The following is a 19,268-nucleotide window of genomic DNA, read 5'->3' on the forward strand; positions in this document are numbered from 1 at the left end:
CGGGGAGTCCTTTGGGCGGGGGAGTCTCCCGGAGCCGCCGGGAGCACAGAACGGGGGGCGAGAGCGGGAAGAGGGCGGCGCTGGAACACCTGCTGCTCGGAGGCGCCGAGGGCGATGGGGATGCCTGCCTGGCTACCTCCCTCGGGGGTGGGCCCGGAGAGCGAGCGACCCACCCGGCGTGTCCGTGGCGGCTGACGGGCTGGGAGTGGCGCCGGGCGCGAAGGGCGAGGCGATGTTGGACGGCAACGGGACGTGCTCGGGCTGCCGCTTCTCCCCCGGCCAGGCGCGCCACTCCTTGGCCGCCGTGCTCATCTTCACCATCGTGGTGGACGTGGTGGGCAACGGGCTGCTGATCGCCTCGGTGCTGAGGAACCCCAAGCTCCGCAACGCCGGTGAGTGCGGCCGGCCGGCTGGGCAGGCAGGCGGGCAGGCGACGATTAAGGCTCATAGTCCCCTCGTCGTTATATTGGCAAGCAGCCGGTGGAAGTTTGTGTTTCAAAGAGAAACGTTTTGTCAAGCTGCGGCCCCTCCAGATGCCCATGGACTACAATTCCCATGAGCCCCTGCCAGCGTTCGCTGGCAGGGGCTCATGGGAATTGTAGTCCATGGACATCTGGAGGGGCCGCAGTTTGACTACCCCTGAGCTAGACTACCATGGCCCCGTTCCTTGATCGTCTTCCCTGCATGCTGCTTGTTCAGCAGGACCAGGTAGAACTCCTTTGACAAACCTGTGCACACCTGACTTCTGGAACCTGATGCGGTTTCCTTGTTCTTGGGGGTGCATGGGTGGTGGGTGGGACGTAACCTGTGGTCCTCCAGATGTCCAGGGACTACAATTCCCACAAGTCCCTGACATGGCATGGCAAGGGCTCATGGGAATTGTAGTCCATGGGCATCTGGAGGACCACAGGTTGACTACCCCTGCATTAGACTACACATCCTTCTGGCTGCCGCCTGCAGGACTTTGGGACCCATGAGGGCTTTGCACCAGATTATAGTTTCGCTGGCATGTTCCTGGAGCTGAAACCGGTAAAGTCATGATGGAGAGTGATCAGGGGCAAGTACAAAGCACTCCCTCCTCCGGTGACTGAGGTACTGCCAATTTGGGATGTGGCTGGCAGGTCAGGCATCAAAGTGAGAGAAAGGAGAGTCCTAGGCAGCTTTAATACCAGACACCAATCCCTTTAAAAGTTTAGTCCTGCTGGTTGTCCTGCTCTATGAGATGTTGAGGAATTCTTTGGATGAAATGAAGCAAGTGTTTCAAAGTGGTGAGAATTTGAAATGTAACAGCCTTAGTACACAAATGTGAATTTCAGAGCCTGCCCAGAGCAGAAATTCCTCCTGCAGCTGCATTATCTTTCTGAGATATTTGGACACTTGGCACACTAGATCAGATCTTGAGACAGGGATGTGATTTCAGGTAAGCCGTAGCATCCCTCAGTAGGAATGTGCTCTGTGCTCAAATCCGTTTCAGGTGATAACTTGGCTGTGAGATCGATTGCTTTGAGGCGAACTGTTAAGGGTGTGAAATCCATCTTGCAAACTTCAGTTGCAAAATCCATTTTTGGGAGAGTAAACCAAAGGGATGGGGAGACTTGCGGCTCCTTGGGACTTGCTTGCGGTTCTGTCCCTGCCTTTGACTTCTGGCAGGGTGAATTGCTCTGTAACCTCGGCCCTTCCACTGTGGGTTTGTGCTGCATTAAAGAACCATTCTGCTGCATGTCTTAATGTTTCACACGTCACAAATGACTGTGGAAGGGACATATGTTTTGTGTTGAAGCCTTGCACTCCAAGTGGCTCACTAAATGTTAGCATTCGGGTTTGATCCCAAGGGGCCATTTAAAGTGATTGTTTACTCAGATTAAGCCAATCCCCCCCTTTGATAGATGGCAGTCATCAGAACTCTTGACAATAACTTCAGGATTTCATTGGCAACAAATTCCTAAGAGTTGTGTTAGCCGACCTGTTGTGGCAAGCCCCCCCCCCCAAGGTCATATAACTCCAATTGTACTTGCCAGTTCCAGTTGTTGTGAATGGGCACACTCTTCCTCTTGCATTTCATGGCACTGTGTACATTCCTTCCCACCTTTGTGCCCATGTGCATATGTATGTATGGCTGCCAGCTAAGGATTTACTTTGTTCACTGAAGTGGGCTCTAGAATTGGTTGAAGCCAGGGTAATAAAATCAGGTCCCTCCCCCCTCTTTATAATTTGTCCCCCCTCCCAGGCCATACATTGTCTGTGGTCAGTTATTGGGGCAACAGCAACTGCCACCAGAAGGGTTAAGGGTTGTACCATAGAGTAATTCGCTCTTGTCTCCGCCATTGATTGTATTGGATTTTGGAGATTTTTGGTGGTGGTGGGGGGATTACTTGGGCATGAAATTGGGGTCACTGTAGGTGGGCAGGGAATTGAGAGTTCCTGCCTTGTGCTAGATGGCCTTGGAGGTCCCTTACAACTCTGTGATTCTGTAATTCTACTTTGACAGACTTTTAGCCCCTCTTTTGATCAACATTTTTTATTTCAAAAGGCAGCCCTTTCTGGAACATATACTTTTTTTCTTGAGTTTTTTTCAAAAGTAAAAACACTGTGAACCTGCAGATGTTTTATTCTGTAGGTTGATTATTTCTGATTTAAAGTATTACTGTTTTTTTGTTTTTACAGGGGTGGAAAACTGCCTAATGGATTCCCTCCCTGGGAACAAAGCTGGCCCTCTTTGTTGCAACTTAGCGGCAATGACATTTCAATTGCTTTGCCTAACTAGGAGGTTGTGGTGACAAGACTGCAAAGGTTCGTTAGATAGATGCTACATGTGACTTTGTTTCCCTAATGTTTTCACATAGGGAGACTTTCTGAAGTTGGAGGGTTTGAGCAGTCTTGGCAACCAAGAGCAGCAGAGAGGAGACCTTAAATGCTTCTATTTTGTAATTATAGCATTTTAGCCTCCTGGCTATTTGCATGTTTTTCAGTAGTGCAGCATTTATTAGTAAATTCTTTGATGCAGTTTGAGAGAGGATAGTTGGTTTAATTCATGGAAGATTGCTTGCTTGTTTTACAGTTGACAAATCACAACTGGATAAGTGAATTTGCCTCAATTGAAAATACTTCCTTTATCTAAAATCTCTTTCTGCATCTGTGTTCAGTGGAGCTTGCTCCAGGTATGTATGCAGAGGGCTGGAGTCCTTTTGTGCCTGAAATAAAAGTTGAAGCAGGGATTTGATGGGCTCTCAAGAATGGTCTTTAGCTAGTCTTTACTGCCACATCATTGTCTGGCTTACCCCAATGCAAAAACTTTTTGAATTTGGAATGAAGTGAAATTGCATGAATGTTCTGTTAGATTTTGCAATGACTTATTCACATGTGTGGCAGCCACCAAGCAAGGAGAACATTCACGTATGAAACCCTAAAAAAGATTGTTTTTGTTTCCCTAGGCCCACCTTGGTACTCATCTAGTTAGCATTCCATTTCTACAGTGGCTAACCAGATGTTTTGGGGAACCTATAAACATTGCACAAAGGGCACAACTGCCTAGAAGAAGAGTTGTTTCTTATATGCCGCTTTTCCCTACCCAAAGGAGGCTCAAAGCGGCTTACAGTCGCCTTCCCATTCCTCTCCCCACATCAGACACCCTGTGGGGTGGGTGAGGCTGAGAGAGCCCTGATATCACTGCTTGGTGTGAACAGTTTTATCAGTGCCGTGGCAAACCCAAGGTCATGTTGCTTCTTGACCTGCATATAGGTTTCTCAAGAGACAGATAAGATGCTCTGGTATTGCCATCTCTTTAAGGACTTGCCACAGTTTGTTGTGCTCCACACAATCAAAGGTTTAACATAGTCAATGAAGCAGATGCAGATGTTCTTCTGGAACTCCCTAGCTTTTTCCATGTATGTTGGCAATTTGGATCTCTAGTTCCTCTGCCACTTCAAAATCCTGCCTGTACTTCTGGAAGTTCTCGGTCCACATATTGCTGGAGGCTAGCTTGTAGGATTTTGAGTATAACTTTGCTAGCATGAGAAATGAGTGCAATGGTGTGGTAGTTTGAACATTCTTTGGCATTGCCCTTCTTTGGGATTGGAATGTAAACTGACCTTTTCCCATCCTGTGGCCACTGCTGAGTTTTCCAAATTTGCTGGCATACTGAGTGTAGCACTTTTACTGCATCGTCTTTTAAGATTTTGAATAGTTCAACTGGAATGCTGTCACCTCCACTAGCTTTATTGTTGCTTAGACTTCCTAAGGCCCATTTGACTTCACATTCCAGGATGTCTGGCTCCAGGTCAGTGACTACCCCCTCATGGTTATCAGGGATGTTAAGCTCACTCTTGTATAGTTCTTCTGTATACGTTTGCCACCTTTTTAAAATCTCTTCTGCTTCTGTTAGGTCCCTACCATTTTGGTCCTTTATCATACCCATCTTTGCATGAAATGTTCTCTGGTCCTCCCTATTCTATTGTTTTCTTCTATTTGGAGAAGGAAATGGCAAACTGGAGAAGGAAATGGCAAACCACTCCAGTATCTTTGTCATGAAAACTCCATGGACAGGTTGGCTTCATTACTACGGTGTTATTTCCTTCAAAAGCCCAAATAGCCTGAGACTATAGCTGTTACAGACTGGCCCTTACAGTGTTGGCTCGTCAGGTGTGGAACACTTTCCTTACTAGTAGTCAGAAGCCTTTTACCCTGGTGTTTTCATAGAACTGTAGAGCTGGAAGGGACCTCCAAGGTCATCTAGTCTTGCAGAATGCAGGAAACTCACAATTACCTACCCACCCACAGTGATCCCAATTCCATGTTCAGATGATGCCCCCAACCTCACCCCACTTTGAATCCCTGGCCAATCTGGCTTGGTGGAAATTCATTTCCCGACTCCAAAGAGATGATTGGCATTACCCTAGGCATGCCAGAAAGGGCCACATTTTCTCAATAGCCTCTTTTAGTGGTGCCTGTAGGACACTAAACTCTTTATGCTCTTTGATCAGTATTTCAAGGCCCCTTTTGTCTTATATACATCATGATAACATGTTTATATGGTGCAGCCGATTTACAGTGTAGTGTTAGGCACGCTCCTCCAGTGTAAGCACATTGACTTCCTGGAATAATTCTGTATAGGATTGCACTGTTTTGGACTGGAATACAAAGGACTGTCTTACAGTGGCTGATCTTTTTTCTCTGGAACCAGAGACAGAGGGTTGCAATGGGGTATGTGAGAATGAATCGCACTATTACCAGCTTCCAGGCATACTGCCGCAAGATGAGGTACTCTCCCCCATGTTGTTTTATATCTATATGTGCCCTCTGGCCCAGCTGGCCAGAGTTTGGGGCTGGGGTGTCACCAGTACTCTGATGACACTCAGGTTATAGACAGCCATCCTGACTCCCCCCCCCCCACCCCCGGATACATTTGCCAGTTGTTTGGAGGTGGTGATTGTCTGGCTCAAGTAGAGTCGCCTGAAAATCAACCCTTCCAAGAAGGAGATCCTGTGGCTGAGCAAGAAAGGGCCAGAACAGAAAGTGCCTGGATGTCCTTGGCCAGGAATTTAGAGGTGACTTCTGACACCCCAAATGGCATTTTACCACCTCCACTGCCAAGTGAGTCTCCTGGCACCAGACCACAAGGCCCACAGTGAACCATGCAATGATCACCTTCGGTTTAGACCAGGGGTAGTCAAACTGCGGCCCTCCAGATGTCCATGGACTACAATTCCCACGAGCCCCTGCCAGCGAATGCTGGCAGGGGCTCATAGGAATTGTAGTCCATGGACATCTGGAGGGCCACAGTTTGACTACCCCTGGTTTAGACTATTATAACGTGCTGTGAGTGGGCATACCCTTGACCCAGAAATTGCAGCTGGTACAGAATGCTGCTGCAAGGGTTCTTACAGGGACTACCTGAAAATCCCATATGCAGCCAGTCTTGCATCAACTGCAGTGTTTGCCAGTTGTAAGTTCAAGTTTCTAGTTTTGACCTTTAAGGCAATTTGTAGTCTGGGCCCATGTTATCTTCCCTACGCCCCTTTGCAGGGCTTTCCACTCTGCGTGTTTGAACAGACTGATGGTCCCTGGCCCACGTGAAGTATGCCTGGCCTGTCGGAGCTGTCCCAGTTCCGCAGGGCCTGTAAGGAAGGGAGAAGGGAGAAGCGGAGTTGGTTCTTTTATGCCGCTTTTTTCTACCCGAAGGAGGCTCAAAGCTGCTTACAGTTGCCTTCCCTTTCCTCTCCCCACAAGAGACACCCTGTGAGGTGGGTGAGGCTGAGAGAGCCCTGATATCACTGCTTGGTTGGAACAGCTTTATCAGTGCCGTGGCAAGCCCAAGGTCCCCTAGTTGGCTGCATGTTCCACCAGGCATTTGGTTGAGGGCAGGGCAAGGAAGATGTCGGGACCCCTCTTCTTTCTCCTTCATCTCTATGTACCCTCTGGAAATGCTGGATTGCAGGGGGCTAGTGCAGTTTAAGGAGTATTAGGGGTTGCAGAGGGGTTATTATATTGTTTTATGTTTGGTTTTTACTGTTATTTTAATGTTGTACACTGCCATGAGCCAGCTGGCTGAGTGTGCAGTTAATACATTATCTCTGGTTATTTTAAAGTAGTTTGATTTGTCTGTATTTATATTGTGCAAAATTTAACTTGGAAGAAGAAAAAGAAAGAGGTCTTGTAGTACTCGTGTCATTTTTTTGCAAGGGTTATCTATTGCAGTTTTGCCGACACATTTGAAATCTTGAGAGAAGTCTGGGAGGAAAGGGTTAAGCATATTGTCCGTAGCAGCCCTTCCCTGATCTTCAAGACAGCTGCCTGGGGCTGCAGAGTAGCATTTAAACCCTCAGAAGTCCAGAAACATGAATCTTTAGTGTCAAGTCTTGTTTAGCCTTTATTTGGCCATTATTGTAATATATAAGTGATTGTGTGCTAAAATTGACTCTTGAGATGTACCATGAGATGCATCATCTGATTCTATCAGACGCTTTTGTGTGTGTGTGTGTGTGTGTGTGTGTTTTTTTTAGGTATTAAATTTTTACAGCTATGCTGGAATATGCCATGTCATATTTGTAAGATCTTTGTACAGTTATCCTCATATTACAGAAGGCTGAAGGGGGAGGGAGTGAAGCTGAAGGAAATGTGTCTTTCAAGCTCACAGAGCTGCATTGAGATTTGAACTGTGGACTTTTCGGGTCCCTGCTTTACTACATTGCTCCAGCTCTTAATCAAAGCAATCGAAATCTAATTAAAATGCATTGGTATGCAAAGCCCTGTTCAAGCCGGCTTCCTTTGGAATAATTATTCTGAAGCCATTTATGTTTGAATTTAATCAGCAAAAAATCTGTAACTGCACATTTTGTTGGGATTATTTTGTCTTCACTTTTTCCTGATGAAATGAAATGTTTGCTGCTTTCAAAATGTCCATCCCTTCAGGTATGATTTCAACAATGAGAAGAAGGGTGTGGTGGGTCTGTATAGTCTTGCAGCTTCTTTCATACTGTGGCCAACAAGTTTGCCTTGGAGGGCACAAAGATCTTCCCCTGATGTGCACTAGTATTCAGAGGTTTGCTGCCTCGGTATATGGAATGCTTATGGCTAATATTGAGCCTCTTGTGGCGCAGAGTGGTAAGGCAGCCGTCTGAAAGCTTTGCCCATGAGGCTGGGGGTTCAGTCCCAGCAGCCGGCTCAAGGTTGACTCAGCCTTCCATCCTTCCGAGGTCGGTAAAATGAGTACCCAGCTTGCTGGGGGGTAAACGGTAATGACTGGGGAAGGCACTGGCAAACCACCCCGTATTGAGTCTGCCATGAAAACGCTGGAGGGCATCACCCCAAGGGTCAGACATGACTCGGTGCTTGCACAGGGGATACCTTTACCTTTAAAGGTAAAGGTAAAGGTATCCCCTGTGCAAGCACCGAGTCATGTCTGACCCTTGGGGTGACGCCCTCTAGCGTTTTCATGGCAGACTCAATACGGGGTGGTTTGCCAGTGCCTTCCCCAGTCATGACCGTTTACCCCCCAGCAAGCTGGGTACTCATTTTACCGACCTCGGAAGGATGGAAGGCTGAGTCAACCTTGAGCCGGCTGCTGGGATTGAACTCCCAGCCTTATGGGCAAAGCTTTCAGACGGCTGCCTTACCACTCTGCGCCACAAGAGGCTCATACCTTTACCTTTACCTTATGGCTAATATTCATGAATAAATCTGACTAGTCCTTTACACTCATGGACATCACTATATTGGCTGGCTGTGAATCCCGCAGTTTAATTAGTAATTGTCTGGACAATGTGTTGTCAGGGGAAGTAATGTTTTTTTAGCATCTCTTACCTGAGATCTTTTGGACATGTCAGGGATTGAACCTGGGACATCATACCTGTAAAACAGGCTCTTGTTCTGTGCACGGTCCACAGGACCTGTATGCCTTGGTTTACATGGGGCATCAATCACAGTTGGGCCTTTCCATTGCTCCCTGCAAAGTAAGAGAACACCCTTTTCCTCATGACAGTGCATTACAAGGGGAAATTGGAAGAACCATTTTTCAAGGAAGTGTGTCCACTTATCTTTGATTGAGGAGCATCTCCAGTTTTCAGAAACATCGTTTGAAACCCATTTTATGAGACCCCCAAATCTTCCAGCAAAATATATCTCGAGAAAAATTCAACAGCTAATACCATGTCCCGGCAGATCCAAAGCATATATGTTGGTAATAGAGTACTGGCAGAGCTTTGATTTCTGGAGCTAATGGCTTGTGTTTGTTGTCCAGTTGTATCTATTCCTTATTTTTGCCCCAGATTAGACATTGGCTGGATATCAAAAGGGGAAAAAACCACATTGTCTTCCTCATAACAAGCTATGGATGTGAAAGCTGGACCCTGAAGAAAGAAGACAGGAGGTAAATAGATACTTTCAAGTGATAGAAGAAGAAGAGTTGGTTCTTGTATGCCACTTTTCCCTACCCGAAGGAGGCTCAAAACGGCTTACAGTCGCCTTCCCATTCCTCTCCCCACAACAGTCACCCTGTGGGGTGGGTGAGGCTGAGAGCTCTGATATCACTGCCCGGTCAGAACAGTTTTATCAGTGCCGTGGCGAGCCCAAGGTCACCCAGCTGGTTGCATGTGGGGGAGCACAGAATCGAACCCGGCATGCCAGATTAGAAGTCCTCACTCCTAACCACTACACCAAACTGGAGATGAATGCTGTGAATACCATGGACAGCCAAAGTTACCAACAAGATAGTTTTAGAGAAGAGCAAACCAACTATGTCATTAGAAGGCAAGATATTACGGCTAAAGCTCACTTACTTTGCGCACATCATGCAATCGAGCTTGTTAGGAAAATCATTAATGCTCGGCATGTTCAGCAGCAAAAGGAAACGTGGCCGCCAAAGGATCCACTGGGTCGGCACGATCAAAGCTGATACGGGAATGACCATGAACCAACTAAAAGAAGCAGTCATTGACAGAAACGTATGGCAAAAACTTTCCTATAGAATTGCCAAGGGTCGGACATGACTGAACAGATAACATTATCATCAAGAGGACCAAAATCCTAGAAGCTTGATCCAACTAGTTTTCTGCTGCTGAAAAGGAAGGCAAAGTCCTCTTTGACTACCCAAAGAGTCTGTATTGATTGTCATGGGACCTACATGTTTAAAAGCCATGTGAGACAGGGGCTGTAGTTTAATTGATCACCTGTTCAGAGCTTAAAGCAGAAGAATAGAGTTTTGGAAATGAGAGGCAACAGGGACTTCTCAGAAATCTCATTGCTCAAAAGGAGACTTGAAGGAAACAAGTAGCAGGAAGTGTGTGTGTGTGCGTCCATGTGTGCGTACGTGCAAAGGACTACTTTCCCATTAAGGCACAACTTCCTTCAGTGGCACGATCTTTGGCACAGAACTGAGCCTCCTCCAGGAGTGAAAATCAAAGCAAGGGCTTACTCTGCATGACTGCCTGGATAATCCTTAAAAGGATTCCATTCCTGAAGGCATGTTCCCAGGCCCATCTTCTTATGTGAGCTTGTAGAAAAGGCCACCAGCCCAGCCAGGGTTGAGGTAAAGAATTGCAGGCATCTGGACTCTCCCCTAGTGAATAGAAGCTGCTGATAACCCTTATTGGAGTTACTGGACTACTGACTCAGAAAACCTTTACTGCTTTTCATCTGCAGATGAACAAGGACTGACTGTTTGATGATTTCTTCCAAAATTTTGCCAGCTACAGATGTCAAGCTGACAGGTCGATAGTTACCCGTGTCCTCTTTTTTTCCCTTTCTTGAAGATGGGGACAATATTTGCCAGCCTCCAATCATCTGGTACCTCACCTGTTCTCTAAGAAGTGTCAAAAAGAATGGACAGAGGTTCGGCTATGACATCTACAAGTTCTTTTAGTACCCTTGGATGTAATTCATCTGGTCCAGAAGACTTTGTTTCTTTTAAAGAAACTAGGTGTTTCTGGACTGCCCCCACTGTGATCCTAGGCCACCTTTCCCATCCCCCCTGTTGTGTTACGTTTCCACTACATTAAGCACTACTTCCCTCACAAGAGAAGACTGAAGAGACATAGGAGTTAAGTAGTTCAGTCCTCTCTTCATCATCTGTTATAATTTCTCCTTCTTGTCCTTGCAGTGGTCCTACAGAGTCCCTACTCTTATTCTTACTTGAAATATAACTAAGGAAGCCTTTTTGCTATGTTAAGCGCTTCTTGCTAGCCTAAGCTTATATTGAGCTTTAGCTTTTCTAACACTCCCTTCAATCAGTGGTTATTTGTTTATATTCATCCTTGGTGATAAGACCTTTCATCCATTTCCTAAATGACTCTTTTTTATTCCTCAAATCATTTGACAGCTGCTTATGGAGCCACCTTGGCTTCCGTAGGCCATCTTTTCTTCTCAAGGGAATTATTTGTGATTGAGCCTTCGGTATTTCACTTTTAAGAAACTCCCAGCCTTCTTGGACTTCCATCTCTTTAAGTCTTGCTGACCACAGGACTCTACCCAACATTTCTTTAATCTGCTTTCCTGAAATCCAATCTATACATCCAAGTACGTAAAAGTTTCCTCTTTCCCACAATTGAAAATTGCAAAATCACATGGTCACTACTACCAAGTGTGCCCACTACTTCCACCTCATCTACTAGTTCTCTATTGTTGAGAATCAAGTCTAAAATAGCAGAGCTCCTGGTTCCCCTCTCTACTTTCTGGGAAATGAAGCTGTCAGCAAGACAAGTTAAGAAGTTAATGGAGTTTGTATTTTTAGCAGAGTTGGTCTTCCAATAGATATCCGGGTAATTGAAGTCTCCCGTGACCACTGTTTTCGCCCTCTTTGAGAATTCTGTAATTTGGTCTAGCAGTATCTCATCCAAGTCCTCTGACTGGCTTGGCGGTCTATAGCAGACCCCCACAATAATACCATTTTCCGTTCTTACTCCTTTTATATTTACCTAAATACACTCAACTGAACTTTCATGCTCAGGTACCTGTATTTCTTCACAAGTATAAAGATACTTAGCATATATTGCTACTCCTTCTTTTCTTGTCTGTCCCTTTTGAATAGATTGTACCCCTCAATTCTAGTATCCCATTTGTGAGTATTATCCCACCAAATTTCTGTGATTCCTTTTAGGTCATAGTCCCCTTCCTCTATCAGGAGTACTAGCTCCTCCTGCTTGTTTCCCATACTCTGTGCATTAGTGTAGACATCGTAATCCATCCTTTGTGTGGCCCATGGTTTTGCCTTTTGAACTTTCTTGCAAGTTAGTAGTTCCCTCATATTGACATCATAGACCATGATCCAGAAATCCAAACCGTTCCTGATAACACCAGTGATGTAGCCAGTCTTTCTCTCTCTTTCTAAACCATGGCCACTTACAGGAAGAACTGATGAAACACAACCTGCGGTCCTGCTGTCTGCATTACTGCATTCCATTCAGCCACCTCAGTCTCCTGCACGTGTGAACCAGGCCAGCGATTGACCCAGTGGTCACTTAGCCGTGTCCCATGGCTGCTGTGAGAACATCACCCAAGCTGTCTCCCCAGTCTTAAATCCTGCAGACTGCACAACGCTGCTAAGGAATCAAAAGTCAGTATGGGAAAGGACTGGAGGTGATTGCAAAGCACAGAGGAGACAGGATTAGGCTTAGAAGAAGCAGTATGGCTATTTTTAAGTGTGTTTCTCTGTCTCAGAGAAGATGATGCAACGAGTGCAGAAGCTATTTCCATTCTTCCTACCAATCTTTTGAAATCAGGTCTAATTATTACAAACTATGTCTAGGCAGTTCCACTTCAGACCACAGGTAGGTGCTGAAAGGCCTCTGGAAACAAATCCATATTTTAAAATTAAGACAAAGGTTATAGCCAACTTTTCTCCACTGCTTCACCTCTTAGGTGGGCTGGCATGAGAGTGTGGAAGATACTGCTGCCTCCTTACCTATTCCACTGCTCAAATGTATTTAGATGACTAATGAATTTGGAAGATTGCTTATTTTAATTTAAAAGTATCTTAGGTCAGGGGTAGTCAACCTGTGGACTATGGACTACAATTCCCATGAGCCCCTGTCAGCATTTGCATTTGCTGGCAGGGGCTCAAGGGAATTGTAGTCCATGAACATCTGGAGGACCACAGGACAACTACCCCTGTCTTAGGTGGTGAACATTTGTATGAGGACAAAGTACCTGACATGGTTTATTATGTTTTGGATTAATATTTATATTTGAACTATTATAGAGTTTGAAAACATTGTATACATTATATAGCTCTATGGTTGTTTATGAGCTGAATAACATACTACAGTTTGCAGATCTCAGAGATGTTTGAGAAGAGTTCCTATTTGCTAACAGTTTTGCAACCTCGAAGATCTTAGTCACTCCAAAAATTTACTTTGTGTTAAAGCTTAACAAGGAAAACACCATCAAAATGCAAACAAATAATCAAACAAACATATCTGCTCTGGTCAGCTTTCCCAATCTATATGGCTGTTATAGGCGACAACAGGGAAAACAATCGGGTGTAATTTTCTGTGGTTTTCTGGGACCCCAACTAGAAAAAGATCGCAATTGTTGATTATATAGATGATGATTTATATCCATTTTAGAGGGGGCAAAATTGTTACTACTGCTCTACTTTCGTAAAATATTGGTTTGTATGAGAATAAAGATAAATTTTAAAAGTCATTTTATTTTGATGAAGCAGAGCTGGTTTTCATACCTCACTTTTCAATATGTGAAGGACTCTCAAAGGCCGTTTATGCACTGGCAACTTCACTGCCCCAGCTGCCGTGCAGGAGCACAAATCGGGGGCAGATGAGGTGCACCAGGCCAAATGCTCTCCCATGTGGGTGCAGGAAGAGGTGGGGCAACCTGCCACGACTAAAATTCCAGCCTGCAGCCCGATATGAAACCTCCAGTGTGTAAACGGTCATAGCGGCTTACTTCCCTCTCCCCACAATAGACAGACACCCTGTGATGTAGTTGAAGCTGAGAGAGCTGTGACTAGCCTGAGGTCACCCAGCTAGCTGCATGTGAGGAATGGGGAATCAATCCCAGTTCTACAGATTAGAAGCAGTCACTTTTAACCACAACACCATGGTGGCACTCATTCTATGGATTGTTTTATCCTTGTATACCATGGATGCTGCCTAACTGTGCAATCTTAAACGGAGTTACAACCTTCTAAGATCATTAATGTAAGCTGATTTAGATGAGAGTAACTCCATTTAGTAAGTCCACTGTAAGTCTATTAAATATACAGAGTTTTATGCAGTGACTAACTGCCCCTGGTAGAGATGTGCATCCCCAGCTTCATCCAAACATGCATCCAGTAAGTAATTGAATGAGCATTAGAATTTGGACTCTGATGCTTATGGAAGCTTGCTTCTACACTGAAATGTTATTGGTGGAACAGGATGAATATGTTCATTGACTTTTCTTCCTAGTTTTGCTGGTTGGCATTTATCCACAGTTCAATCCCCTTTTTGTGGGTTGTGATAATTCACGACATAATTAGATCTTCTAGTTCCTTAACCATTTCTTTGTTTTTCACACTGCCTAGGCAATCTTTTTGTCGTCAGTTTGTCTGCGGCAGACCTCGTGGTGGCAGTCTACCCTTACCCGCTCATCTTAAGTGCCATCTTCCACAATGAATGGACAATGGGTCACATTCACTGCCAGATCAGTGGCTTCCTCATGGGCATAAGCGTCATTGGTTCCATTTTCAACATCACAGCCATAGCAGTCAACAGGTACTGTTATATTTGCCACAGCCTCTGGTATGACAGACTCTTTAATCTGAAGAACACCTACTGCTACTTGTGCCTGACGTGGTTGCTCACGCTGGTGGCGATCGTGCCAAACTTCTTTGTGGGCTCCCTGCAGTATGATCATCGGATTTATTCCTGCACTTTTGCTCAGACGGTCAGCCAGTCGTACACCATCGCTGTGGTAGCCATTCACTTCATCATCCCTCTATCCATAGTGACCTTCTGCTACCTCCAGATTTGGATTTTGGTGATCCAAGTCAAACACCGGGTGAGGCAATACTGTAAGCAGAGGCTGAGAGCAGCGGACATCCGGAATTTCTTGACTATGTTTGTGGTGTTTGTTCTCTTTGCAGTTTGTTGGGGGCCGTTGAACTTCATCGGCCTGGCTGTCTCCATTAATCCTTCCAAAATTGTACCGCAGATTCCAGAGTGGCTTTTTGTAGCGAGCTACTTCATGGCTTACTTCAACAGCTGCCTCAATGCCGTGATATACGGCCTTCTCAACCAGAACTTCCGGGATGAGTACAAAAGAATTCTGTTTGCTCTGTGGACTCCCCGGCTCTTGTTTGTTGACGTGTCCAAAGGTGGGACGGAGGGAAAGAAAAGGAAACCATCTCCAGAGGTGACAAGCAACAATAGTAATCAGGCTGAAATGGACTTGTGAACAAAAGGAAATTATTTAATTTAGTTATGTTTGTATAGACTATGTAAAAGGGTTGCCATGTCCCTCACAGCTGCTGGGGTGGGATGGGGGGACACTTTCCAGGAGTGGCAAGGAGCACTAAAATGTGCTGACCTCATCCGGAAGCAATGTTGGCACATCAGTAAAATTGGGGGGGGGGGAGTGCTCTGGCTTTTGAGCAAAAACTCTATGATAGAACTAGCTTCTGATTATGCTGTTTTGCTTCCAAACTAGAGTGTCAACCCCAATGATCCCAACATGTTGATGTCACTTCCAGGAGACTTGCCACATCATATTAACTGTTTTCTTATAATTGGGTGTGTGGGGGGGTTTATAGTGAGATGAGGTACATCTGGAAAGTGGGGGCTCCCTGTCCGGACCAGGGGGGCTTGGCAACTTTACTCATGCTACTCTAGGGCCTAAACTTGCTGGTCCTTACTCATACAAATAATTCTTTCCTTTTCTCTTTTTTAAATAGTGGCCTAATTGTGTGGTTTGTCGAACCTGCTTTGTGGTTTATTAGGGATATATTGGCTGACAGTGGGAAGTCCCTGGATCCAATCTGAATTCAGCCACCTACACAGTTGCGGTTGGATTCAGATTAAATTTTCACTAGTGGGTGTAGAGGTGTAATTTCTGCCAGTTCCCCCTTCTGCTGTAGTTTTCCTGGCCATACCCTTCATAAGGGTCCCCTGCCTTCAGAAGCAGCTTGTAAAGGAGATCAAAGGATTGCAGCATGTATTGGAGTGGTGGAGGGAGTGTTTGATTCCAGTGACAAAAGTGTCTTCCATTAGAGGAAAATATAGTCTTAAACCAAGCCTTCTTCTAAATCCACTGTAGTCAATGGGTTTAGAAGGGTGTAGGTCTGCTTAGAATGGTACTGTAAGTGGTAGGAAAGCTGCTCTCCTCTCAGCTCCCAATCCACAGCAGTCTTAGGGTTGAAAAAAGATTTGCAAGATGGTCCTTACCAGTCTTGTTTTTTTGTTTTTTTTTTTTGGGGGGGGGGTGCTGTTCTCCATAACATGAAAAGGAACACATAGTGTATGAGTAAAACAGAAAAAAAAATACTGTGTGGCAATTAGTACAAATAACAATAAACATTAAACAATTGATAAACTTGCCTCAGTTTCTTCTCAAAGTGTGTAATTGATTGCAGAATTTGCTTGAAGAAAAGAACTGACAACATTTCTTTTTTGGTCTCCATAACAAGCCTGATGGGTTCTGAATTCATTCGTCACACACATTCTTTTCACCCTACATGATGGGAAGAATTCCAGGAAAAGTGCATGCAGCTCTAGACTGTACATAGACAACATTGTACATAGACAAATACAAAGATAACATTACCCTCTTTGTTTTATTCAGCCAACATTTATCAGCATTACTTTGTTGAGATGTGCCAACTTTAGTCCTCATGACAAACTCAATGTTGTGTCAAGTGATGATCTATATTAACCGCACTGTATACTTCCCCACATGCTGTCTTTCCATTGTGTTTTAAAGATTTAGATACTAAGGGTCAGTAAATATCCAATTCTTTCTCTCTCTCTCTCTCTCTGGTTGTACTAAAGTGCTGGAAAGAACTGCTCATGAGCAGATGTGCAAGTGATTTAAAACAAGGAGAAAGGTGATTGGCTGTCTGACTTGATTGATAGGCAGAGGAGAGTCATGTATATAGCAGGTTCCTCTCCTCCACAATTTCAAGCAAGTGCCAAAGAGCATGAAAGAGCCAGGAGGTGAGGAATGGCCGGAGGCATATTATTTTTTGCGTTAGGCCATGGTGCTGATGTTATGCTATTTTTTTCAATGTGTGGAATAGCCCCAAGTTTTATTCAAGGTATAAGATTTTGTGTGCAAGTACACTTCTTCAAATATAATGAAACAGAATTTCCTCAACCATACATATAGGTAGAGAAAGGAAGGTGGTGGTGTGAGGCTAAACCAGGAAGGTTTAGCTAGAGGTTAGGTGCATAAATGACTGGGCAATTCTAGCCAAGATAAGATTGAGGCAGTTATCAGAATCTTGTGAATGGCTGTCAATCAGCACAGAAATACTAGAGTTAACAGACAGAAGGTTGCGTTCAGTGGTAGCCCCAAGGTCAACAAGTTCAACTCTGGGAACAAACAGGATCTGAGAGACTAGTATGTGTACTTGCACACTTCTTAAGTTACATTGGAACAGCTTTCCTTAAATGTTACATATAGGTAGGGTTAATTAGAATAAATATACATAAATAACCAGGCAACCAATACAGCTAAGATTGGAACAGCCCATTTGGTAATACATTTCATTTGGCATACAGATGATAAAGGAGTGAACAACAGATGTGGGAACTGAGTATGAGTCCATTGCCCCTCCCCCCAAAACAACAAGGTCAGTTTCTGGGTATAAGTGAATTCTGAGTGACTTAGCATGTAATAGTGAAATAAGAAGCCGATGTCTTTGTTAAGCCCAGTGGACTCCATTGTCCTGAGTTTTGCAATTCAGCAGTCACTCATTCCACTCTGAAATTCCTTTGCAATAAAACAACTACTTTGAGGTTCCCAACTGAATATCCTGTTAGGCTGAAATGTTTTCCTACAGGTTTCTCAGTTTTGTGATTCTTGATGTCAGATTTCTGTACATTTATGCTAGGGTTTGAGTTGTTTGCTCTTTAAAGAAAATGGAAAGGCATTGTTGGCATTTGATGGCATATGCAATGTCAGAAGGTGAACAAGTAAATGAACCTATGATGGTCAAGTCGATGCTGTTAGGTCTAGTGATTGCGTTGTCTGGGTCTATGTGGCAGCAAAGCTGGCATTTGGGTTTATTGCAAGCTCTCATGCCAGTATCCAGGTTACAATTAGATGTTGTATCAATTAGATATCAGGAAAAAAAATTTCACAGTCAGAGTAGTTCAGCAGTGGAGTAGGCTGCCTAAGGAGGTGGTGAGCTCCCCCTCACTGGCAGTGTTCAAGCAAAGGTTGGATACACACTTTTCTTGGATGCTTTGGATGCTAGGGCTAATCCTGCGTTGAGCATGGGGTTGGACCAGATGGCCTGTGTGGCCCCTTCCAACTCTATGAATCTATGAATCTATGTATTGTGAGTGAGGAGGGGGCTGTTTGTGGGCAAGAAAAATTTGTCCCGCAGTACTTATGAAAGAGAACTTTCCTGTAGAGGTTGTAGGTCAATGATGATGCACTGAACTGTTTTGAGTTGAGAGCTCTATGTTACTCTTAATGGAAAGTCGGTGGTGTCATGAATGTAACTGGGAGCATTGATGGTATTGATGCTGTAGAACAGAGTCCATAAATACAGATATAGGTATGCAGATATACTTGAGCCCATGCTCATTTAAATGAATTTGTTTGAATGGGGTAACAGAATAGAGAATGAATGGTTAAACCCCACAATCTGCCTTGAGGCAAACAGGCTGCATGATCTTGTAACTTGTGTTTTATTATGGACAAGCCAAGCTGTGCAATCTTCTTCCCACCAGTTGAAGCCCTCAGAGTTTAACCATGATTTAACTAGACTTGTATAGGATTGCACTGTTAGGCAAACATTTTGGGTGCAGGATTAAAGCATGCCTACAGTTCTAAAATTTGGAGGGGCAGAATTTTAAAATTGGGCAGAGTATCCGATTTTCTGAACTGTAGACAAAAGTCAAGGAAAACAAAAGTCAAGCAAGCTTTGGATCCAACGTCAGCATGTTGATCTTCAGTGTTAAAAATGGCCACATGGTCACAATGCTTTTAGGATGAGCATTCTGTCCAAATTTAACTTTCCCACCAGCTTCAGAGTCCAGATAAAACTAGATCTACATAAGATTTAGTAGCAGAAGCCAGTTGTGCATGACACGGCTTGGCTGATATCCCTGTGATATCACCAAGAGACTCTTTCTACTCTGTCCTAGAATTTCTTTTAAAAATAAAAAAGCGTGTGTGTGACGAATGCCTTCCAAATCCATCAGTCATGTTATGGAGAACAGCATCCGATTCCTTTTAAAAATAACTGAGCTAACAAGATAATGAGTGGTCATCATGCCTAGGGTGTGTGAGTCAAGAAGAAGGAGAAGGAGGAGAAGAAGAGGAGGAGGGTGAGATGGTTCTTCTATGCTACTTTTCTCTACCAGGAGACTCAAAGAGGCTTTCCTTTCCTCTCCCCACAACAGACACCCTGTGGGGTGGGTGAGGCTGAGAGAGCCCTGATATTACTGCTTGGTCAGAACAGCTTTATCAGTGCTGTGGCGAGCCCAAGGTCACCCAACTGGAAACCTTTGGGGAAAAACAAGCAGGGAGGCAGAGAGACACAGAGAGAAGGGGACTGAGAATGGGGGTGGAGGAGAAAGGTAAGTAAACAGACAAGTTCAGATCCAGAAGGG

The 19,268-nt window shown here is 44.6% G+C and overlaps 1 protein-coding gene across 1 annotated transcript; it reads left to right on the top strand.

Moving 5' to 3' along the window:
- Positions 1–232: 232 nt before the first annotated feature.
- GPR50 (G protein-coupled receptor 50) lies at positions 233–15,892 on the top strand. The gene is made up of 2 exons (XM_077307791.1): positions 233–392; positions 14,012–15,892. The coding sequence occupies exons 1-2, from the start codon at positions 233–235 to the stop codon at positions 14,881–14,883; spliced, it is 1,032 nt and encodes a 343-aa protein (XP_077163906.1). The 3' UTR covers positions 14,884–15,892.
- The last annotated feature ends 3,376 nt before the right edge of the window (positions 15,893–19,268 follow it).

The sequence above is a fragment of the Paroedura picta genome, chromosome 13, assembly GCF_049243985.1.
Source record: "Paroedura picta isolate Pp20150507F chromosome 13, Ppicta_v3.0, whole genome shotgun sequence".
Classification (NCBI taxonomy): domain Eukaryota; kingdom Metazoa; phylum Chordata; class Lepidosauria; order Squamata; family Gekkonidae; genus Paroedura; species Paroedura picta.

Excerpts from the sequence above, each read along its gene's own strand:
- GPR50 (XM_077307791.1), top strand. The coding sequence starts at position 233 with ATGTTGGACGGCAACGGGACGTGCTCGGGCTGCCGCTTCTCCCCCGGC. Across the intron at positions 393-14,011 it reads CCCCAAGCTCCGCAACGCCG|GCAATCTTTTTGTCGTCAGT; the intron begins GTGAGTGCGGCC and ends CACACTGCCTAG.